General features: G+C 39.5%; 1 protein-coding gene across 1 annotated transcript in view; it reads right to left on the bottom strand.

Moving 5' to 3' along the window:
- Positions 1-21,431, bottom strand: part of LOC149533024 (ribulose-phosphate 3-epimerase, cytoplasmic isoform-like) — a 105,449-nt gene that overhangs the window by 62,929 nt on the left and 21,089 nt on the right. Inside the window, exon 3 of the mRNA XM_089803737.1 lies at positions 12,476-12,480. Within this exon, the coding sequence (XP_089659863.1) occupies positions 12,476-12,480 (5 nt within the window). The remainder of the gene's footprint in view (positions 1-12,475; positions 12,481-21,431) is intronic.

The raw sequence follows: 21,431 nt of genomic DNA, 5'->3' as shown, positions 1-21,431 counted from the left end.
GACTCGGTATGCAAATTGACTACCCTTGTGACTGCTTCCAAGGAAGGATCCTAATGGTCATCCCAATCTATTGGATTCAACTCTGTTCCTTCTATTGTATTATAATCTCCTCTCAACACATTACCATCATCTTCCAATTGATCGAGAATATCAAGGCCTCTCCATTTGATATCTCTCATCATGTTCATCGACAACCTTGAGAAAACTAGCTTTCTCACATGAAAGTCATCCTTGGCATTGGCCCAAAAGTCCTCTATAGTGCGAACATGTTTAAATACATTTCCATGAGACACCTTGATAAGACCATTAGGATCGAATCCTTGCCTTGCTCTGTAACATCCTAGATGATACCATTCCAATTCCTTCTCCGCAGCTGCAAAGGTGGCCCGATTGGGGCAACTATCATTGTCAATTCCGATTGAGAAGGTAATCCTTGTTTTACCTTCATTTCTCGTTACTCTATCATAGTGCTCAAGTTGCTTGGCCAATTCCATCAAAACTACCTTGTCGGGTGGGTATCTTGGAAGCCTCTTGGGACAAACTGTGCTCCCTGCTACTCTAATGTAAGTGAATTGCGGAAATTGGATGAACCAACTCCAAAACTTCTTTATCTTTGCTTCTGCTTGCAATGAAAGTCTCTTAGCAGGTGTCCCTTGTAATACCCTTACTGTCTTCATGGCAAAGGCATCACAAAACATTTTGTAATCCTTGTGCAAATGAAGTTGTGGATAGCATTCATGCACCAAATATTGCCTCGGCCCATTAGGTAAAATAGATAGGATCCCATTTAGAATTGCTTTTGGTTTTGTACTGTTCCGAGTTGCAACTCTAGATTCTCACTTATGATCCTAGCCCAATGAAATCTTTTTTTTCCCTTTTCAATTTAATCAATGAAGTACATCCAGTTTTAAAATTGCGTACCTTGAGCTAGGCCCATGATCCGACTGAGAAGCACAATGAGATCTCTGTGTTCTGATTTGAAGTCCATCACTGTAGAGGCATTATCATGTCAACCTTGGAAAGATGCAATGATTGAAGAATATCAATCTATATTAAAAAATGATGTTTGGGATATCGTACCTAGACCTAAGGGCAAATTAGATGTTTCTAAATGGTTATTCAAAATCAAACATGCACCAGATGGTAGCATTGAAAAATATACAGCCAGATTTGTTGCTCGTAGATTTTCTCAGAAGGCTGAACTTGATTATGAAGAGACATTTGCTCCAGTTACTCAATACACCTTTGTCAGAACCATTATAGCCATTGCAGCATCTAAAGGATGGAAGATACATCAAATGGACGTTAAGAATGCCTTTCTAAATGGGGTTATCGAAAAAAAAGTATACATAGAACAACCAGAAGGATTTGTCCCTCACAACAAAAAATCCTATGCATGCAAATTTAATAAGGGACTCTATGGCCTCAAACAAGCCCCCCAAGGCATGGTACGAAAGGATAGATAGTTATCTCTCTAAATTAGGATACTCCAAAAATGAAGCTGATCCTAATATATATTTCAAAATATTAGATGTCGATGTGATTATCTTTGTATTAGATGTTGATGACTTACTAATAACAGGTGAAGACCATCTTATAGTAAAATGCAAGTAGGATCTGGTAGCTGAATTCGACATGAAAGATCTTGGATTTCTACACTATTTCTTGGGTCCATAAGTATGGCAAAAGGAGAACTACATTTTGTTAAACCAAGGAAAATAGACAGCTGACATCTTGACCAAATTTGGAATGATGGTCTTCAAGCCTTTGACCAACACCAATGAAAACAAACCTTCACAAGTTTAAAAATGACGAAGTTGAATCTGAACCTACTGATCCTACTTACTACAAGCAGATAATCGGATCACTAATTTACCTAGTAAATACTTGTCCTAATATTTGTTAGACTACCAATACATTAAGTCAATTCATGTGTGAACCTAAGAAGATTCGCCTTATGGAAGCCAAGCACATCTTACGATACTTACGTGGTACGATTAACCTTGGTCTTAAATATGATCATGTTGAGATTCAACTTTATGTGTATTCAGATTCTGACTGGGCTGGTAGCTCCATTGACCATAAAAGCACTATAGGATGTTTAAGTCTTGGTTCAACAAAAAGCAGTCATTAGTTGACCTAAGTTCTACTGAAGCAAAATATATAGCTGCTTCCATGGGAGCCAGAGAAGCAGTATGGTTAAGGAAGTTGCTAGTTGGATTATTTGGGAAGCCTTTAAATTTAAAACTTACAATTATGCACTGTGATGATCAGAGCTGCATTAAGTTGTCACTATTATATATGCTTTATGGTCGACAAAGATGTTCTCAAGTTACAATACATCAACACCAATGAGCAAACTGCGGATATATTCACTAAACCTCTCTCTAAGCCTAAATTGGAGTATTTCAGAGATAAACTTGGAATGAATCAAATGTGATTGCAACTCCTGAGAATGAATCTCAGTTTTATAATTGTTATAATATATGTGTACATTCATTTTTGATGAAAAGTTACTATCTCATATATGTGTAATATGTCATGAAAGATGACGATCTTCCATTGATATATATATATCTTGAAGGTAGCTATTGTAAGGTGATAACTTTAACAATAGTTTGACTTGTTATCATGACAGACTTCATTAAATTGCTGTCCTGGAGGGCCGGAAGTCATGATAACGAACGTATCTTGAACAAACTTCATTAGGTTGTTGTCTTGGAGTGTCAAAGATCATGATACTTGTCATGATAGAGATCATGACATTGTGATTTCTTGTTATCTAATAGACTACATTAAGTTGCTATCCCGGAGTACCGGAAATTAGATAACCTATTCTCCTAATAGGCATCGATGAGGTTGAAGTTAGTGCATATATCAAGAGAATATGAAATCATTTTGATGATTCACTTCTCCCGTGCTGAGGCAGTGTTAAAAATGGTAGCTTCAGTCGAACTGAAACATATGTAGATCATATTGATATATGTATGGTTGCATTATATACTTATTACATATACATACATACATACATATATCCAAAATTAATTAAATTAAACATGATCAGTCTTCTCCTTTGTATCACCCGATAACATATGTTCGGGGTTCATATTTGATCAAGCACCCTTCATAATTGCCATACACTTGTAACAGCTGTTAGTTAAGAATAAGATTGGTCATGTCGCGTAGGGACATGACCCTACGTGGCAATAGCCACACAGAGTCATGTCTCTATGTGACATGACTGTTGACCACCCTATTTATCTTGTTTTCTGTCGATGGAAAAGACATCAATACACGGCATCTCAAGTACCTTCAGCAGCAATAACAATTCTCAGCCTGCAGCATTTGATTAACATTCCAAGTTCACTGTCATACAGTAACAAGGGAATTACATATACATATTGATAAGTTAAATTGTTCATACTGCAACTACTATGTAGGTTATTCAAATCTGTTTTATTCACATCAGACTTTCAGTAAGTTATCATCAGAAGTTTGTATTATTATTCTATCAGATCTCCTGCAAACATTTACACCCTAAGGGAGTCAGACTTGTATCTACTCTGATACCATGAAATTGTTAAAAACATGATGAACGGAATAAACAGATTGAATATTGCATTAACAATGAACTCTTAAATAGACTTTACAGACATTAATTATAGCGTGAACAAAAAAGCAAGGTTGTCTTAATAAAGGCATCCATAAATAGAACTGAAAGAGCAAACTAAAAAGAAAGCCTAAATGACCATTAACTAAGCTTCTAGAAAACATGCTAAATATAGCAAGAACTGAAAATACTAAAAATAATCTAATAGTAATTTCACCATATTCTTTAATATTTCAGGTTTGTCCCAAACCTAGCCATTGCCTGAGGGTTTTAATAAGTGATTTTGAGATTCTAAACTATTTGTTATTGCAGCTTTGAGTTTTGGGTCCTATTTGAATGTTTCAAGATTCAACTTCAAAATCAAATTAGATAGGCATTAATCCTAAATGGACAAAAAAGATGACACATATGTTGAAAGCTTTGAAACACTATTTTATACATGCTCGGGCAAAATCTATTGTTGACTCCTTAATTGGGACTTAATATGTTTCTCAGAAACAACAAAGCACTACAGAAAAATCTTTGTAAATATCTGACAAGAGAGAAATAGGGAATTGATACTGGTAGGTCGTTTTCAAAAAAATGTTGAAATTCATTTTATATAACAACCATCCAGACCACTATAGAAGCCTCAGTTTTGCATGTGATTAAAAACTTTTTGTATTAAGTCACTCTTAACATGTCTTTAGTAGTTTCTTGCTTTATATTTATCTTGCAATGAAGAAGAGCCAAAGGAGAAGCTTTTGAGGCGAAAGGAAATCAGGAATAATGGTTTTTGACATTTGATAGCTAAAATTCCAAATCTGGACATAGGTTTTAGAATAATAAGGTTTGTTAGAAATGTAACCATTCCCTGGCCCTCTATCTGCCCCTTCTGCATTAGATCTTCTGACTGGTTTCTAATGCAACGTGAGAAAAGTGGTTCATGTGCTTAGGACTATGGTTCAAGATCTGATGGTAGACACTAGGCAAAGGTCTTCTCAAATGCAGTAAAAATCAGATAAACATCACCACCCACACAAAGGAGTTTAAAGGCAGGCTATCTATCAACAATCTCAGGTAGATTATTTATTCAGAAGAACCATACCATATAAGATCTATAGAAACTAATTTATTTGTGGGGAAGGGAGAGGCAGGTGGCATCATCTTAAGATAATCTCAGTTGAAATTGCTGGAAAGGAATAAAAAGGGGGGATGCCAAGAAATTCTAGAAGCAAGTGTGAACAATGTTCTAGCTAGAGAACTCATAAATTTAAAGTCAAAAGAAAAGAATGAGTTGGTTATTCTTGTGAGAAATGATCATGGTAGCTTGGTTAATCACCTCTTAAAGCTCATGACAAGGTGGTTGCCTATCTCAATGCATTGGTGAATAAGTGCAAGATAATTTTTGGTGCTGGAAACAAAATAAATATGTAATGTCCCTGATTATTTAATAATTTAATTTAATAACTATGTGTATAACCCCAAAATTAAATTTACTGTCTCTCAAACTCTTTTTAATTTTATTTTCAGTAACATTTTCTCTCTGTCGACATCTTTTGTACTCCTTCAAGAAGTTTCCTCAAAGCCATATATAATGCCAGGTTTATTGTTGTTTTAAGTATGCGAATTTGATATTGCCTTTGTATGTGTGAATTCTGGATCGAATTCATTTCTACTTGAAAGTGAAAGCCCCTCCATACTTGGTATGTGTAGCTTTGGTCGAGGAAAATCCTCGCCCTATTCTACTCCTGGTCCAAATTGATGTAATCTGAAGTGCTATCATTATTAGTACAATTCCTTTTGCATATGTGAGCTTCCTAACTTGTGGTTTTTGGTGAATCGGATTATTGTTTTGTGCTATATGTTATACTTGCATTCAAATCTGGTAATCGACGTCATACACATCAAGGGAGACAAATTGATGTTGTACAACACTTAGTTCATACGTTGAGTTGAAGTAGGTGACCATATAGTCACATACAATTTGTACAGGTCACTCATTTTTTCCAAACAAACTGTGTGTTAATGAGTAGGTTGGCATCATAAAGTAAATACTAACATCGTAGAGACTGATATTTCAAGTTGTACAGGATCAGTCAAAGACCATAGTATAGTGGTCGGGGAGAGGTGTGCTCCATGCACCAAGGGGAAGAGAACATCCGCAAATTCCATAATGTGGGCCCAACTATATGTACAATGACTTTATGGGGTATGTAGTCTGTCACACATTTGCGATTCATTGCCAACACCAAGTTTGGTATCTTGTCATACGATTTTCCCTGTTGGGGGACTATACCAAATAGTCACTTACAATCACAGTAAGTCAAAAGATTAGGGTGATGTGGGAACATTATAGTGGTATCAAAGTTGGTGATTTTGCCAACTTGCCCGGTAGTGGATGCAAGTGTACACAAGGAGGTACCATTTTGTTGATCAAATGGATGTGCCATAGGATCTTGCCACTACAGTAATGGCATTATTGAGGGAACTAACTAGAAGTCAAGCACAACTCAAAGACACCATGGTCAGAGGTGAAGAACAACAAAGGCTCATGGAAGAGACATTGCAAAAATTGGTAAAAGGGAAGATAAATGGAGAACAAATTGGGCATGGCAACAATTTTGTCAGAAGAAGAGCAAACCCTCAGCCTTCACACTGTCAAGCTTTGATGTCAATGTTCCCTCAAGAACCAAAGCACCCCATAGAGAGTGAGAGTCCGCGTTCAAGAAAATGCAAGAGCAAGAAAGGCAAGATTGGAGGAATGGGTACTTTGAAGGAGACATCCTTCAAGGATTATGTTGATCTGTAATGAGATTTTATGGCGGCAGTAGTCATGCCCACTACAATGATGACCTCAAGTAGAGGGTCCTGTTAAGGTAAATTTGTCTTCCTTTGATAGAGTTGGATCAATCTCCACATGTACATGGTACAAAAGTTAGACATATATTTCTAGGTTGATTCAATGTTGAAGGATGAGGCAATCAAAATTATGGTGCTTCACTTCGAAGGGATTGCTCCAAATGGTGACATCATGGAATGGTTGCCCTTGGCCATGATAAAATAACCTCTTCTGAAGAATTCATGGAGAGGCCGATAGACCACTTCAAGGAAAAAGATCCAGAAATTAGTTTTGAGGAGTTGGCACAACTAAAGCAATCTAGATCAGTCGATAGTTATATAAAAAATTCCAGAGACTATCCATACTAGCAATAGATATCTCAAAGAGGCGATTGATTGTGTTGTTCATTGATGGGATGATTGAACCTTTGAAGGGTTGGGTGAAAGGATTCAACCCCATCATGCTTACCGAAGCAATCAAGAAGACACGTGACATGGCAACATCCTCTTCTTCTTCTTCCAAGAGTTACTCGCACCCCTAGCCACCCCTCGCTTTGAAAAAGAAAGACAATAAACCCAATCCAAAGAAGGCATCATTGGATGAGGCCACCAGACAGAGATCAGGAGGAAACTCTGATTTACTAATAAGGAGCCATGGGAACCAGGACACCAATGCTTAGGAAAAGGGAACATCCATTACACTAAGGTGTTGTCCTACAAAGTTGGATGAGGAAACTAAGCCTAAGGGACTTGGTCAACAAGCTTCTAAGGAGCTTAACATACACCACACAGAAGTATCAACACAGAGGTATGGTGAGGAGGTACCATCGCAACACTGATAGGTAATCTGAGGTGCACAATATTCCAAATACAGGGTACACTCCAGGGGCAGTAGGTCTTGGTCATGCTCGACAATGGAGCCATACTCAACTTCATCAACTTATCACTTGTGAACCAAAGGCGTTTGCACACAGAGGCACACATAGAGTTTCAAGTCAAGGTGGCAGGAGGAAATCTCTTGTCATGTACTCATCTAGTTTCATATTTGAGCATTACCATACGGAACCACACAGTGACAAATGACTTCTTTGTTGTAGATCTTGATGACATGGAGGTCATATTGGCCATCCAATGAATGGAGACTCTAACGAGTACACATAAATTTTTAAGAGGAAAAAGTTTTTTGAAGTGGATGGAAAAACAGTATTGCTAAGGGGAATGTCAAATGACAGCCTGAAGGAAATCTCAACACAATGGATGAAGGCAATCTTTGGACATAATGATGTTGCTTGGGCGACACACTGCTTGGTCTCCATAGAGCCTATACAAGGGTAGAAGACTTACTACCAAGATGATGAGCTTCAAACAATGTTGGATAAGAATAGCATGGTCTTTCTTTGACATCCCCCTAGCATACCTATACATCGTGGCTTTGAGCACACCATCGAGTTGGATGAAAGAGCCAAGCTTGTCATCACCACACCCTACCACCATTCCAAGAAGTTCAAGGATGAGATAGTGAAGATGATCCAAGAGCTCCTTGCAAAAAGATGGATCAAGCCCAATTCTAGCCTCTTTGCATAGTCAGTAGTACTAATAAAGAATGATGGATCCCTCCCAATGTGTGTGGACTAAAGTGCATTGAACAAAATGACCATAAAAAATAGGTACCCCATCCCCAAGATCGATAAGTTGTTGGACAAATTACGTGGCGCACTCTATTTTCCAATATAGATATTCACTTATGCTACCAACAAATCCACATGAGGGAGCAAGACGTGGAGAAGACAACTTTTCGTTGCTATTATAAACACTTAATCATGTCATTTGGGCTAACCAATGCTTTGACCACCTTCCAATTCTACATGAATCACAACTTCCACAAGGAGTTGCACAAGTTCCTATTGGTGTTCATTGATGACATACTCATCTACAACAAGATGTATGAAGAACATCTAAGGCATTTGAATACTCCAAGCATACATTTGTGTGCTAGCTAGTGGATCGTCCAATGTAGGATGACAAATACAAGGTGATTGACATAATTATTTACTACAAGGGTAGAATCTATTTGGTACTTGAGTCCAAGATGAAGGAAAGAATTCTAGAAGAAATGCATGACTCACCCTTGGCGAGACACCTGGGATAACAATATGGAAAGGTTTTCTTGGAAGGGCCTTAAAAATGATGCTTTATAGCATATGTTGGAATGCTCCACATTCGAGAATTGGAAGCTCTCAGAAGTAGAACAATTGTACTCCATGTATGACAAGGAGATGTTCGCCATCATGCATACAGTGACAAAGTTTTGACAACACCTTGTTAGAGAAAAGTTTGTCATGGGAACAAATCACAGCATCTTCAGATATTTCTTGGAGCGGGGGGATTTGAATGAACAACAGAAGTGGGTGATAAAAATCCAAGCATTTGATTTTGATATTGAGTATGTGAAGGGAAATATAATGTGGTCGATGCCTTATCAAGAACGCCTGCCATATGTTCTTTATCCTAGATTTTGACAAATTGGAAGGCATGTATTGGTTGAATACTCCAAGAATACGTTTGCATGCCAGCTAATGAATTGTCAAGTGTGAGATGACAGATAGAAAGTGGTTGACAACATCATTTACTATATGGGTAGAATCTATTTGGTACTCGAGTCCAAGATGAAGTAGATAATTCTAAAAGAAATGCATGACTCACACTTAGCGGGACACCCAGGGTACTTAACAATCTACAAACAAATCTAGGAAAGATTTTCTTGGAGGAACATTAAAAATGACATTCTATAGCATGAATAGGAATGCTCCACTTGCCAACAGAACAAATCTAGGCACACCTTACCTACGAGACTTCTTCAACCATTACTAATCCCAAACCAAAAGTGGGATAGCATTTAGATGAATTTCATTGTCAAGCTTCCCAAAGTGCAAGGAAAGGATTGCATCTTTGTCGCTATAGATCGTTTGACCAAATATGCCCATTTCTTTGCCATCTCCACCAAATTCTTGGCAACTCAAGTTGTCGAGCTATTATTCTTGCATGATCTTCCATGGAACATAGTTAGTGACAGAGATAGTCACTTTCTCAGCACCTTTTGGATGGAATTGTTTCAGTTGGTGGGAATAAAATTGTCACCAAACACAAGCTACCACTCACAAATAGATGGACGAGAGAAGATTGTGAACAAACGACTAGAGGAATATCTTGGGAACTATGTTTAAGCACCGCAAAAGGCATGGGTTCGTTGGTTACATTTGGGATAACATTGCTACAATACCCCTAGCACATGTCGATAGGTATGGCACCCTTCAAGGCATTCTATGTTTATGAAACTTTATCATTCGCAGAACTGGCGTTGGGGACAATTGCACATCGACTGCCCAAGATTGGCTACTGGAGAGTTTGGATATCTTGAGATCTCTCAAAGATAACCTACAGAGGGCTTAGAACTAGTAGGAAATGTATTTCAACCAACAATGGATTGAGCAAAGTTTTAAGGTAGGCGATCTGGTATACCTTCGGCTTCAACTGTACAAAGAATACTCCTAGAAGATATGTGGTAAGGAGAAGTTGAAGCCATGTTTATATGGACCCTATAGGGTGGGTCGAAGGGTGGGCAAAGTTGCCTATGAGTTGGAACTTCCTAAGGGGAGTCAAATTTACAAAAAAATTCATGTAACAAGTCTCAAGAAAGTCGTTAGGAAACATGTCACAATGTTAAAGGAATCGCCACCCATTGACGAAGAGGGAAAACTAATTTTGGAATTGGCTAAGATCATCAACGTCAAAGAGAAGTAGCTAAGGTTGTACAAAGACAAGGGATTTTGTGTGTGATGGAAGGTTTTGTTGATAGAGGATGCCACTTGGGAAGGCAAGCATATTCTAGTGAATCCAAGTCTGCAACTTCTTGAGGGCAAGAAACTCTTAGGCTTGGATGATTGTAATGTCCCTGACATTATTAAATAATTTAATTTACTGATTTTGTGTATGGCCTTGAAATCAAATTTATTTTCTCTCAGGCCCTTTTAATTTTTCTTGTTGGTAACATTGTGGCCGTGTCAACACCTTTTCCTTTGGGAACTTTCCCCAAAGCCATATATAAAGCCAGGTTTATTGTTGTAGTAGGTATGCAGATTCAATATTGTCTTTGTATGTACGGATTTTTGTTGGATTTCAGTGTCTACCATTTCAAAGGTGAAAGACCCTCCCTACTTGTTATTTGCAGTTTTTTCTGGAAGTAACTCATCACCCTATTTTCTCCTGGTCCGAATTGATGTAATCTGAAGTGCTATCATTAATAATAAAATTCCTCTAACATATGTAAGTTTCCAGACTCATTGTTTTAAGTGCATTGGTTTATTGTTTTGTGCTCTATGTTATACTTGCATTCGAATTTGGTAATCAACGTTCGAACACATCATGCAAGGGAGACAAATTGATGTACAACCCATTGTTCATATGTTGAGTCGAAGTAGATGATTGTACAATCACATGCACTTGGTAGGGGTCCTTCATTTATGTCATACAGACTATGTGACCGTGAGCAAGTTTGTGTTGTATGGTAAATACTAACATCATACGGACTGGTAGTTCAAGTTGTCATAAGGGATTAGTCAAACACAACCCTATGGTGGTAGGGTAGAGGTGTGTTCTGTATGTTGAGGGGAAGAGAAAATCCACGAATTCCATAACATTTGTCCAACTATCCATACGATGACCGTACAGGGCATGTAGTTTGTCATGCATTTGAGATTCACTACCAACACCAAGCTTGGTATCTTGTACAATTTGCCCTGTTGGAGGACTATACCAAGTAGTCGCATATAGTTAGGGTGATGTGGAACATTACCAAATGTAGGGGGAGACTAGCAACTTAGTCACCAGCTCTTGTCCACCCCTCCTATTTTAAAAGTTTATTCTAGAGATACCTGAGGAGAGTAAGTCTAGTGCAAATGTTGGACATGAAGAAATGGAGGGTAGGACTGGCTTGGTCAAAAATTTCACGGTGAATAATGAATTCAGTCAGGGATGGGAGTGAGTCTTAAGGCACAACAAGACTTGAATGTCATGAAACTTTATGAGTCTTAATCGCTTTGTAGGGCCAATGCTTGAAAATAGTAGATTGTATTTGGCACCAAAGATGGTAGTTTGATAGGATCTGTGGGAACTGGGAACATCAGATTGATTCATTCAGGTAATCTTATGGTGCATTGACCAGTTGTGCATGGATGCATACCATTCAAAACCCAATGGGTGGGGAATTGATATCCAGACATGAAGGCCTTGCACCACTGAGAGCTAATCTACTAACAAGAAGACAGGCCCATTCTATATTTAGAAGTTTCATGTATATATATTGCAACTGATTCCTATAGAGGAATGCCAATTATTACTAGGTATTTGGTGTGCTTATCTATGGTTGTCCTTGTTTGCTGAGCAAGGAAGCTGCAAGGCAGCAACACTTATTGTTTTTTACTGGTCTAGGGTCACATTGTGTCTTTGATAGGCTAGGCTCAATCTATATTGAACAGTTGGCTGCACGTATATCATGACTGGTTCCCATAAAGGAATGTCAATATACACAAAGATGAGGATCTGGTGTGCATTCCATGGTTGCGCTTGGTTGCCGAGCATGGCAGCTGAAAGCGAGCAACACTTTTTGTTTATTTACTGGCCTAGGGTTGCTTTGCATCTGTGATAAGCTACACCCTTACTTTCTATGTATGTTCACAATGCTTGAGGCAGACCACCCAAAGAATACGGCCCTGGTGAATTAAAACTGGCTAATCAAATTTCAGTTTTTGTAAATATTCTGGCCAGTGTTAAATTTGTCCTGGATTTTATTGCAAGTGGGGACCCCTGATAAAACCTCCATTTATGCATCAAAAAAGAAAAAACCTCAGCATGCATGCAAAATTATTCATTAAGAAAGTAATTCAGGTCACCAACACTATTGAAATAAAGTCTTAGAACTTTGGGACAGAGACAACATTACTCCATTTATTGTGCACTAACTCTTTATTGATTGTATTGAACACCTACCCATCCTGTAGATCACCAGAAGAAAAGAAAAATGTTACATTTAGACCTTTATTCAAATTGGAACGACAATAGAACTATTCAAAGTTTTCATCAAAGCTTCAAGGACAAGTCGCAAAAATTGAAGATGGTAACATAAAGCTACAAGCTTAGTCTTGAGATAAAAAACATACTTTTGAAGTTGGGTAATAATTACATACAAGTGATCAATCAAATAAGCCCAAGAATAAAATTCTGTGATTAATAAAATTATGTCACAAGATGTGTTAAAATCTGATTTTATTTCTTCATCTCACAGTACAAGATGCATAGTTTAAAATAGAACAAGAAAAATGCAACAAACTCCTATTCATGGGACATGATGCATCTTACAATATCATGATGAAAATCAAGATGCTTTTGTGCTTCGTCAAGGCTTGGCAGTCGAATTGGGCAGTGGTTATGCAGCTATGATAAATCAAAAAGCATACAAAGGGGATTTTTTGTACTCTGTCAATTTTTTAAAAACTGTCCCTTGTTATTTTGTTTGTTTTCATTGCAGCATAGCCACTATTGTCAAATTGAGGCTCAATATGGTTGATGAGTCAGATTCTTCATGGATTTTGTGTGACAAACAAATCATTAAGTGATGCCTTTTGTGGATATAAATGCAAGTCCTTTATCCATACTTTCAGGCTGAAAAACAATATGTATTCATTACCCACCATGCCTAGTTAAGTTAGTACTTGGATGATCGAGAATTGCAGCAACTTTTGTGCATACAATCTGGTTGCCTTCCATTGGTTCCCTTTTGTAGAGAAAATGTAAGGCAACCTTTCGTCAACACAGCTCCTCACTCAACCTAAGGGCACTGAGGTCTTAAAAAAGGATTTGGTTATAATTGTTTGAAAAAAACTTGCTACAAAAAAAAAAAAAAAATCTTTGCCTCTTAGGGCACAGGCTCTGATGCTCTCTTTTCAGATATTTCCAGATTTTTTAGGGAAAGCTCTCTTATAAGTTGATATTTAAATGATGTTTTCCTCCATTTTATTTATGCAAAACACCACACATTTCTCAAAAAAGGTGCATGAGCTACATGCTTGTCCATACTATACAAACTTGATATGAAACCACAATACCTTTTGAACATGTCATCCAGTGGTTTTTCTGACATGTAAGCGAACAGTAAAATCCCATAGCATATTTACTAGGATTGATGGTAATTGTTTGATATAACAATTAAGATGAGCTCATGATGTTAGGAAGGGAAAATATCGACCAATCACTCTACTGCGCTGCTTTGGGTGGTTAATCAATTTCTCCGTGCATTTAAAATAAAATAGAGCCACCACAAAGTTTTTGGAATTTATTATCACCTCAGCAATTACTTTTGACAAATGATGGAATTTTGACTCTTCTCCAGTAGTGGAACAGGGATTCTAGCTAACTTGATTTGACAGTTCCCCTCTGCAAGTGAAAGGAGCTGTGCTTTTGTATGATAACAGTTTATGGAATTTTTATTGGCTTCCTCTATGAATTGAGAAATGGGATTTAGCAGAAATAGAATAGGGAAAAAATGAAAATCAACAGGGAACCTGACTGCAACACGGAAGGAACAACAATTACTCTAGGAAACCAAAGAAAAGTGTGGAAAATTAAAATGTTCTTCTCTCTGATGGATAAGCCAGATAGAAAATGCGTGACTACTCTAGCATAATAGAAAATGATGAGATCACTGTTCACATTCCAGCTTCAGTTCAACAATACACTCAGAAAATGTTGAAGTACTCTATTATTGTTTTCCCATTTGACTACTACACATTGCACATCCATGACCTACAGCTTGCCTCTCAAACCACAGTTCAACAAAGGCAGGGGGAATGCACAATTTAACAATTATAATGTCAATTTTTAATTAACCCATTTAACTATACAAAACAGCTAATGTCATTTTGATAAACAAACCAATTATGTTCAGGCATGCTTTCAGGTGTCATCTATTATGCTTGCAGTTGAAATCCCATATCCATCAGCAATAGAAGTAATGTGCAATACAAGGAAGAAACAAGTTTACAAGCCAAAAATAGGACAGAGTGGTGTTAGTAAAATCTATAGTGTAGCCGACGGGTAGAATAGTATCTGAACGAGTGCGTGACGCTTGAGTCACCCCTTCGAGAAGGTATATGTAAATCGTCTGGAATGGACTTTGAAGGAGCATTGTAATCATCATCATTGGAGTTATTGTAATAAGCATATTGCGTATATGAATAAAGTATCTGTTCTGCGTTATTTTGTGCTATACATGCGTTAAAGTATCTTTACCCTGTACCGTAAACAGTTGGCGTCGTTGCTAGACGAACTTGGAACGAACGAATGTTATGAAGATTAATGCCGAATTTGCTTAACAAGGATAAGAACAAGGTAAAAGACAAAGATGAAATACGTACAGCACAAGAAGTTTTAATTTTAGCACAGCAAGCAGAGCGCATACAAAATCTTCAACAGATTACCAACGGACACCAAGGGGGTGAAGGGGCACAGATGGAGGGAGTGCACTCACCTAGTAGGCTGAGGAGTACTGAGGAATTATTGAAGGAGACTCGACAGTGATTGAATTTGGTGGAAGAAACAAGAGAGGAGTTCATTTACCTGTATACGCTGAGGGTAGAGCAACCGAACGAAAGAGAAGCAACTCGCACGGCTCGAAGTGCCGAGGGAGCACGAGCGTGGAGTGAACTCTTTGTTACCGATACACCCAACGATAGGATAGAGGAAAAGAATCGAACAACTTCACTTGAGGAAGATCTTTTCTCACCAAGTAATGCGGTTGTCAGAGGTAGGACGATTGTTCGAAGCAAGGCGGTTGTATAGAACAACGCGGGTACTCAGAACAGTGTGGGTACTTTGAACAGCGCGGGTGCTCAGCAAGTACCTAAGAATCAAAAGAAAGTAGTGATGGCAAGTCCCAAAGAAAAATTACTGAAGTTTAATGGTGATGGAATGGTAGATCCAATCAGACATTGCAAGACGTGCGAAACCATATGGACAGCAAATGGCATGATGGACGAGGACGATTGGGTCAGACAATTCCCAGCAACCCTATGGGGTGTGGCAATTGATTGGTTTTTGAATGTCGACCCTCAGAAACTGACTATATGGGCAGATGTTAGAAAAGAGTTCATAACAGAGTTCCAATTGCTACGGGATGATAATGAAATAATAGCGGAGATATATAGCACCAGGCAAGAAAAGAATGAAACGATCCGAGCCTATGCTAGACGGCTGAAAGAGCTGGTTGGGAAGATGGAAAGTCAATTGGCGGACGGATTGAAGAAACGATGGTTTGTGGAGGGGCTACAATCGGCTTTGAAAAAGAAGATGAAGATTGTACCACCCGCGTCGTCCGCCAATGCATATTATCATGCGATGGATTTAGAAAGTGAACAAAAGACAAGTAAGAAGAAAAAGAATAAATTGTCGGATTCAGACGATTCATCCTTTGAAAGTAGCAGTATTGACGAGGAATCGAACAAAAAGGTTCGAGCATTACAGAAAGATATGCTTTGAATGATGAAAGAATTTAAAAATTTGAAGAAGAATCCGAACACAGTGAAGGGAGAACTGTGGTGCACAGACTATAAAGAGGATGGCCATACAAAGGGCTCATGCCCGAAGAAACAGTTTTGTGACATCTGCCAGGTTGTGGGACATTCCCTAAAGGAGTGCCCGTTTAACATGAAATCAAAAGGACACCAGCAGGTGTTACTAACACAAGAAGTGTCCACCGGAAACAACACAAGCAATGATGCAACTTCGGGAGGATATCGCAACAATAATAGACGCGGAAGGGGTGGCAATAACAACAATAACAATGGAGGCCGGAGTTGAATATAGTACGACGTGAGTGAATGGCTGATGATTCAGTGTCGTGTGTGCAATCTCTGGGGCCACTTCGCTAGAGACTGTACTACGAAGGAGACGCCGCAGCTACTATGCAGATGGTGTGGTCCGGGGGACCACGAAGATTCAAAATGCCCAAAGCAAGGCGTAAATCTATTAAGCATTGAAACATGTGATGAGAAGGTCCCAACGGTCACACGAGAGTAGGCGAAGAAAGCAAAATACCCTAATGTAGAAGAAGAGAAGGAGAGGCTACAAAAAGCACAAACAGAGATAAAAAGGCAGATGAACATAGGGAAATCACAAGTCAAAGGCATTGCCAAAACTTCGAAAAGGAACTTGGCGGAACAAAATATGATGAGGTAGATAATGCAAACAAAAGTTCCTATTAAATTAAATGACCTTCTTATGATGCCACAGTTGCGAACAACTATTATGAATATGACGCTGCCCCCGAGAGTGACGAAGGAAACATGAAGGGAAAGTAATGGAACAACAGCAGCAGACCCGATGCTACTGGCACTTATGACAGGAAGGCATCTGGCAGTAGTGGAGATGGGCATTTTGGGCACTGTGCTGACAGATACAATTGTAGACGGAGGATTGGGTGTGAACGTGCTACCAGAAGATATTTGGAAAAAGTTAGGACAACCCACGATGTGGCCACTTACTTTCCAGTTACTCGCAGTAGATCAGCATGGGATAAAACCCTTGGCTACTAGATTTTGTGGTCATCCCGTTGAAGAGAAGAGGGTATGACGCCATCCTTGGATGGGGGTGGTTGGTGCAAGCAAAGGTAAAACATGATTGGAAACGAAACACCCTATCCATGGAGCACGGAGGCAGAAGATTCATAATTGATTTGCATACACAAATGGTAGGGGAAGAGGCAGCGTCGTCAAACTCAGAAGGCGAAGGTGAGGGTGATGACAAAGGAAAAAAGAGGATGGAACCAGATGAAGAAGGGGTGTTGAGATTAGGAGGGTCGATTGATGACGACCTAGATTTGGTGAATGGACTGCTACACTAGTAGATGGAAGATTACGAGCTCTTTCCGAGCTGCAATATGTTGGGTATCGAGGAAGAAAAAGAAGGCAATGAGTTTCCAAAGGACTATAGCGAACTGAAAGAGGGAGAAGCGCAGGTGGATGAAACACCGGCCCATAAGTTCAGTGAAGATAAACCGATGAAGTATGAAGAGCCTACGGTGAAAAAAATGAACTTGGATGATGAGGAAAATCTGAAAAACATTCTCGTAGGAGATGATTGGAACCAAATTTTAAAAGCGGCAGCATTCAAAATATTTATGGAGTAGAAGGATGTTTTCGCTTGGACGTATAAAGACTTAAAAGGAGTGCTACTAGAGCTATTTGTCCATTGGATACCATTGATCGAAGGTGCAGTACCTGTATGGAAACGACCATACCGAATGAATAAAAACTATGCCGCAAGGGTCACGAAAGAAATCAATAGGATGCTGGAGGCAGGAATCATTTTTAGAGTGCAGACGAGTGAGTGGGTATCACTGATCGTGATATCTCTGAAAAAGGACACAATGCAAATAAGAATATGCGTGGACTTCTGATGTCTAAACGTGGTGACAATTAAAGACCCGTTCTCAATACCATTTACGGATAGCATCTTGGAGGAAGTAGTAGGGCATGAGATTTATTCATTCATCGACGGATTCTTGGGGTACAATCAGATATCCATCGCTGAGGAAGACAAATTAAAAACAACATTCATTGTGAAAGATGGAGTATATGCATACAACAGGATGTCGTTTGGATTGTGCAATGCCCCGGTGACATTTCAAAGGATTATCTTACATATATTTGATAAAATGTCTGTTGGAAGTTTTAAAGCATTCCTAGATGACTAGTCAATCTTTAGCGAAGAGGATAAACACATAACGGCACTCGCAGAATTCATGGAGAGGTGCAGACGAGCAAGATTGGCGTTGGACCCAAAGAAGTGCAGGTTCATGGTGCTACAGGGAAAGTTGCTTGGACACATAGTTTGTAAAGCAGGGTTGAAGACGGATCCGAACAAGATCCGTGTAATCTTGGAGATGCCACCCTCGACAAATGTATCAGAAGTGAAGTCATTTTTAGGGCACATCGGTTATTACCAAAGATTTATTAAGAACTTTGCAAAAGTTTCATACTTGCTGGATAAACTCACCTACAAGGGCGAAACATGGGAAGCTGAACATAATGAAGCTTTCGAGGGATTAAAAACAAGATTGGCCCACTGTGCCTGCAACCGTTAGTGTTGAAGTATAACGGATAGAACGAAATCAGACCTGAAAAGTTCAAAGTTAAATGGGTCGAACCATACAAGATATGGGAAGTTAGCGATAACGGGGCAATCAAGTTATGGATGTTGGACGGGAAAGAAATACTAGACGCAGTGAATGGGTCGAAATTAAAAATATATCATGAGAGAAATGTTTTTCTGCCGTCAAACAATTGAGAAAGAAAAGCAATTGTACATAATGTATATATGTAAAATAACTAAATAAAATAGAGTTGAACATAATTTTTAAGTGCGAAGTCATAAAGTAATAAAAGATTGAAGTATTAAAGGAGTACGGAAGCAAATTTGGAATATGATTGTGAAATTAAACAATAGTCATTAAAACAATTAATGGAAAGTATGGCTTGCCATACGGCCTTAAGGACACCTTGTCTATATATTAAAGCCACCGTACAGCTATAAAAGAGAAACAATAGTTAAGTCTGTGGGCCGTATGACGTACGATGGTAAGAAGTTGAGTTATTCTGGCGAGTAAAGTGACCCGGTGAAGAGGAGAAACCAGGTGTAAGGACCGTACGGCAAGCTTGTCAAACAAAGAGGACCGTATGGCAATTGCAGAGGAAACTTGGCCGCACAGAACAAAGGAACATCGTACGGAGGACAATCTAAAGCAGGGAAAGGAGATAGAACAAACACCGTACGGTGAGCTGTACGGCAGAAAGGAAAAGTTCGTATAGTCGGGGATTGCAAAAGTAAAAAAAGGACCGTACGGCCCGCAACTGTGGAGGTGAAAAAGAAAACCGTACGGCTAGAAGAAAGGTGGAAAAGAAGCCCGTACGATTGGAAGGAAGGGAAACAGCACATCACCCTACACCCAAGAGGAGATTGCATGATCCGAACACTCATCGCATTACCAGAGCCTGTACAAGTATTAGAGGAAAGAGCCTTGGCCGTATAGCCCTACGAGGGATAAGATATATCAACAGGAAGGCGCAAAGTCATTGGAGAAATAGTATGGCATTTCTAGAATAGATCACCGTACGACCAAGATGGCATAAGAGAATTAAAAACTTATAACCGTACTGCAGGGAAAGAACTACAGGAAATACTAGGAGGAAATATTGTAAGCCATACAAGAAAAGTCGTTCACAAAGCTTGAAGGATGGTTGTATGGATCCATACAGATGCTAACTGAGGAGAGGGATTTTGTAACAAGTTGTATGGAGAAGTAACTGACCTAGTGGTTTGTGATCTATCCAACAAAATGACAAAGAAGTGACAGGGCTTGGAAAAAGAAACTAGACAAAGACTCAGCCATGAACAGGAATGTGAAGACATTGCCATCAGGGGTCTGTGTGGTAGGAGGGACCAGTACAGGTCCAAGTAAGAAGAAAGGAAAGCAACCAAAATAGACGGCTGCAACATATATTCCTACAGTGCATAGTGTTACATTCGAAGGGTTAAATGGTGCAGAATGCCGGAAGTGGTGGCAGGAGACTCCAGACAACCACCAGGTGAAGGCTAATATCTGGAAAGCACAGGTAGAATGGGTGGTGCAAATGCTAGTATTTTGTATCAAGGACTACGAAGGGTTTCTACGCATAATGATAAAAACATATAACAGGTTCTCTCGAACCAGTACATTTGAATATCTTGGTTGCAACATAGTAGTGTCATTCAAACCGGCTGATTTTACACAAGTATTTGGGATACCTAGCCATGTTCAAGGAGGGAGGAAAATAGAAAGTAAGCCTAAAAAGATGAGCCAGGAAGTGAAGATGCAATTGATACAGCTCGTGTGCGGAGACTTGTCGCAAGCAGAGCAGGAGGCCCTTTCAGACACATCAAAGGGCGGGGGGTTGAAGAAATCTAATATTCAGGAAGGCTACTAGCATTGTTTGATGGACATCGTGAAGATTCGCCTCACAGGTTCGAGCCGTGCCTCGAATATTTCATTTCTATATGTAGCGATGATGAACTGAATTTTGCATGGCAGGGTATATGACTGGGCAGCATTGTTGGCCGAACGAATGTTGGAATTCATGAAATTGCAGCACAAGACCTTCTACATGCCGCATTATGCCATCGGCCTATTCCTGGAGGCAACAACACGGATGATCCCGAATGATGCACTAGAGGCCAAACTGGGACCACTCGCACCTGGCAAACCACCAATTATGCAATGGAGGCATTTGGATACACGTGACACCAAGACCATCGGACAGAAACGGCCGAGGCCAAATGATGGAAACACAGATAGTGGTCGAGAGGAGACTTCTTCGGAGGAGAGTGGAACCGATGGGGAAGGGGAAGAGGCTGAGGAGGTAGAGGTGATTACAGCTACGCCATTGAGATTCCCACGACCTGTACTCTCAGCTACGACACATTTGGCTCCTGTTGGCATACATGGTATTCTGGGTTTTGGTTAGCTTAGGCAGCCAGTGGTGATGACACCAATTTCAGTTGCGATGTAACCCACCATAGAGACACGAGCTATTCCGGAGGCAGTAGCGAAGGTACACCCATTACCAACGGAGATAGCTGCTCCGGAAGTAACAATGGAGCCGGCTCGTGAGACTTTACTAGAGGTAGGAGATGAGACATTGGTACCTAATATTGAGATGGACATAGAGATAGGGGTATTAGAGGTACTGGCAGTGGTTACGGTAGATACGACATTGATGGCATCACCTGAGCGAGACAGAGAGCCGAACTCAGAAGCTAAGTGCTTACTTGAGTATGCGGTTCCACTGTACTCCGGCACCTTGGGTGACGTACTTGCCGACACCCACGTGGGAAGCAGTTCTGGAGGAGAACCCAT

Source organism: Cupressus sempervirens, chromosome 10 (genome assembly GCF_028749045.1).
Source record: "Cupressus sempervirens isolate cs-2001-9-10 chromosome 10, ASM2874904v1, whole genome shotgun sequence".
In the NCBI taxonomy this organism is placed as follows: Eukaryota; Viridiplantae; Streptophyta; class Pinopsida; order Cupressales; family Cupressaceae; genus Cupressus; species Cupressus sempervirens.
Note: the sequence above shows the minus strand (reverse complement) of the source record. Positions and strands in the feature narration are given on the sequence as shown.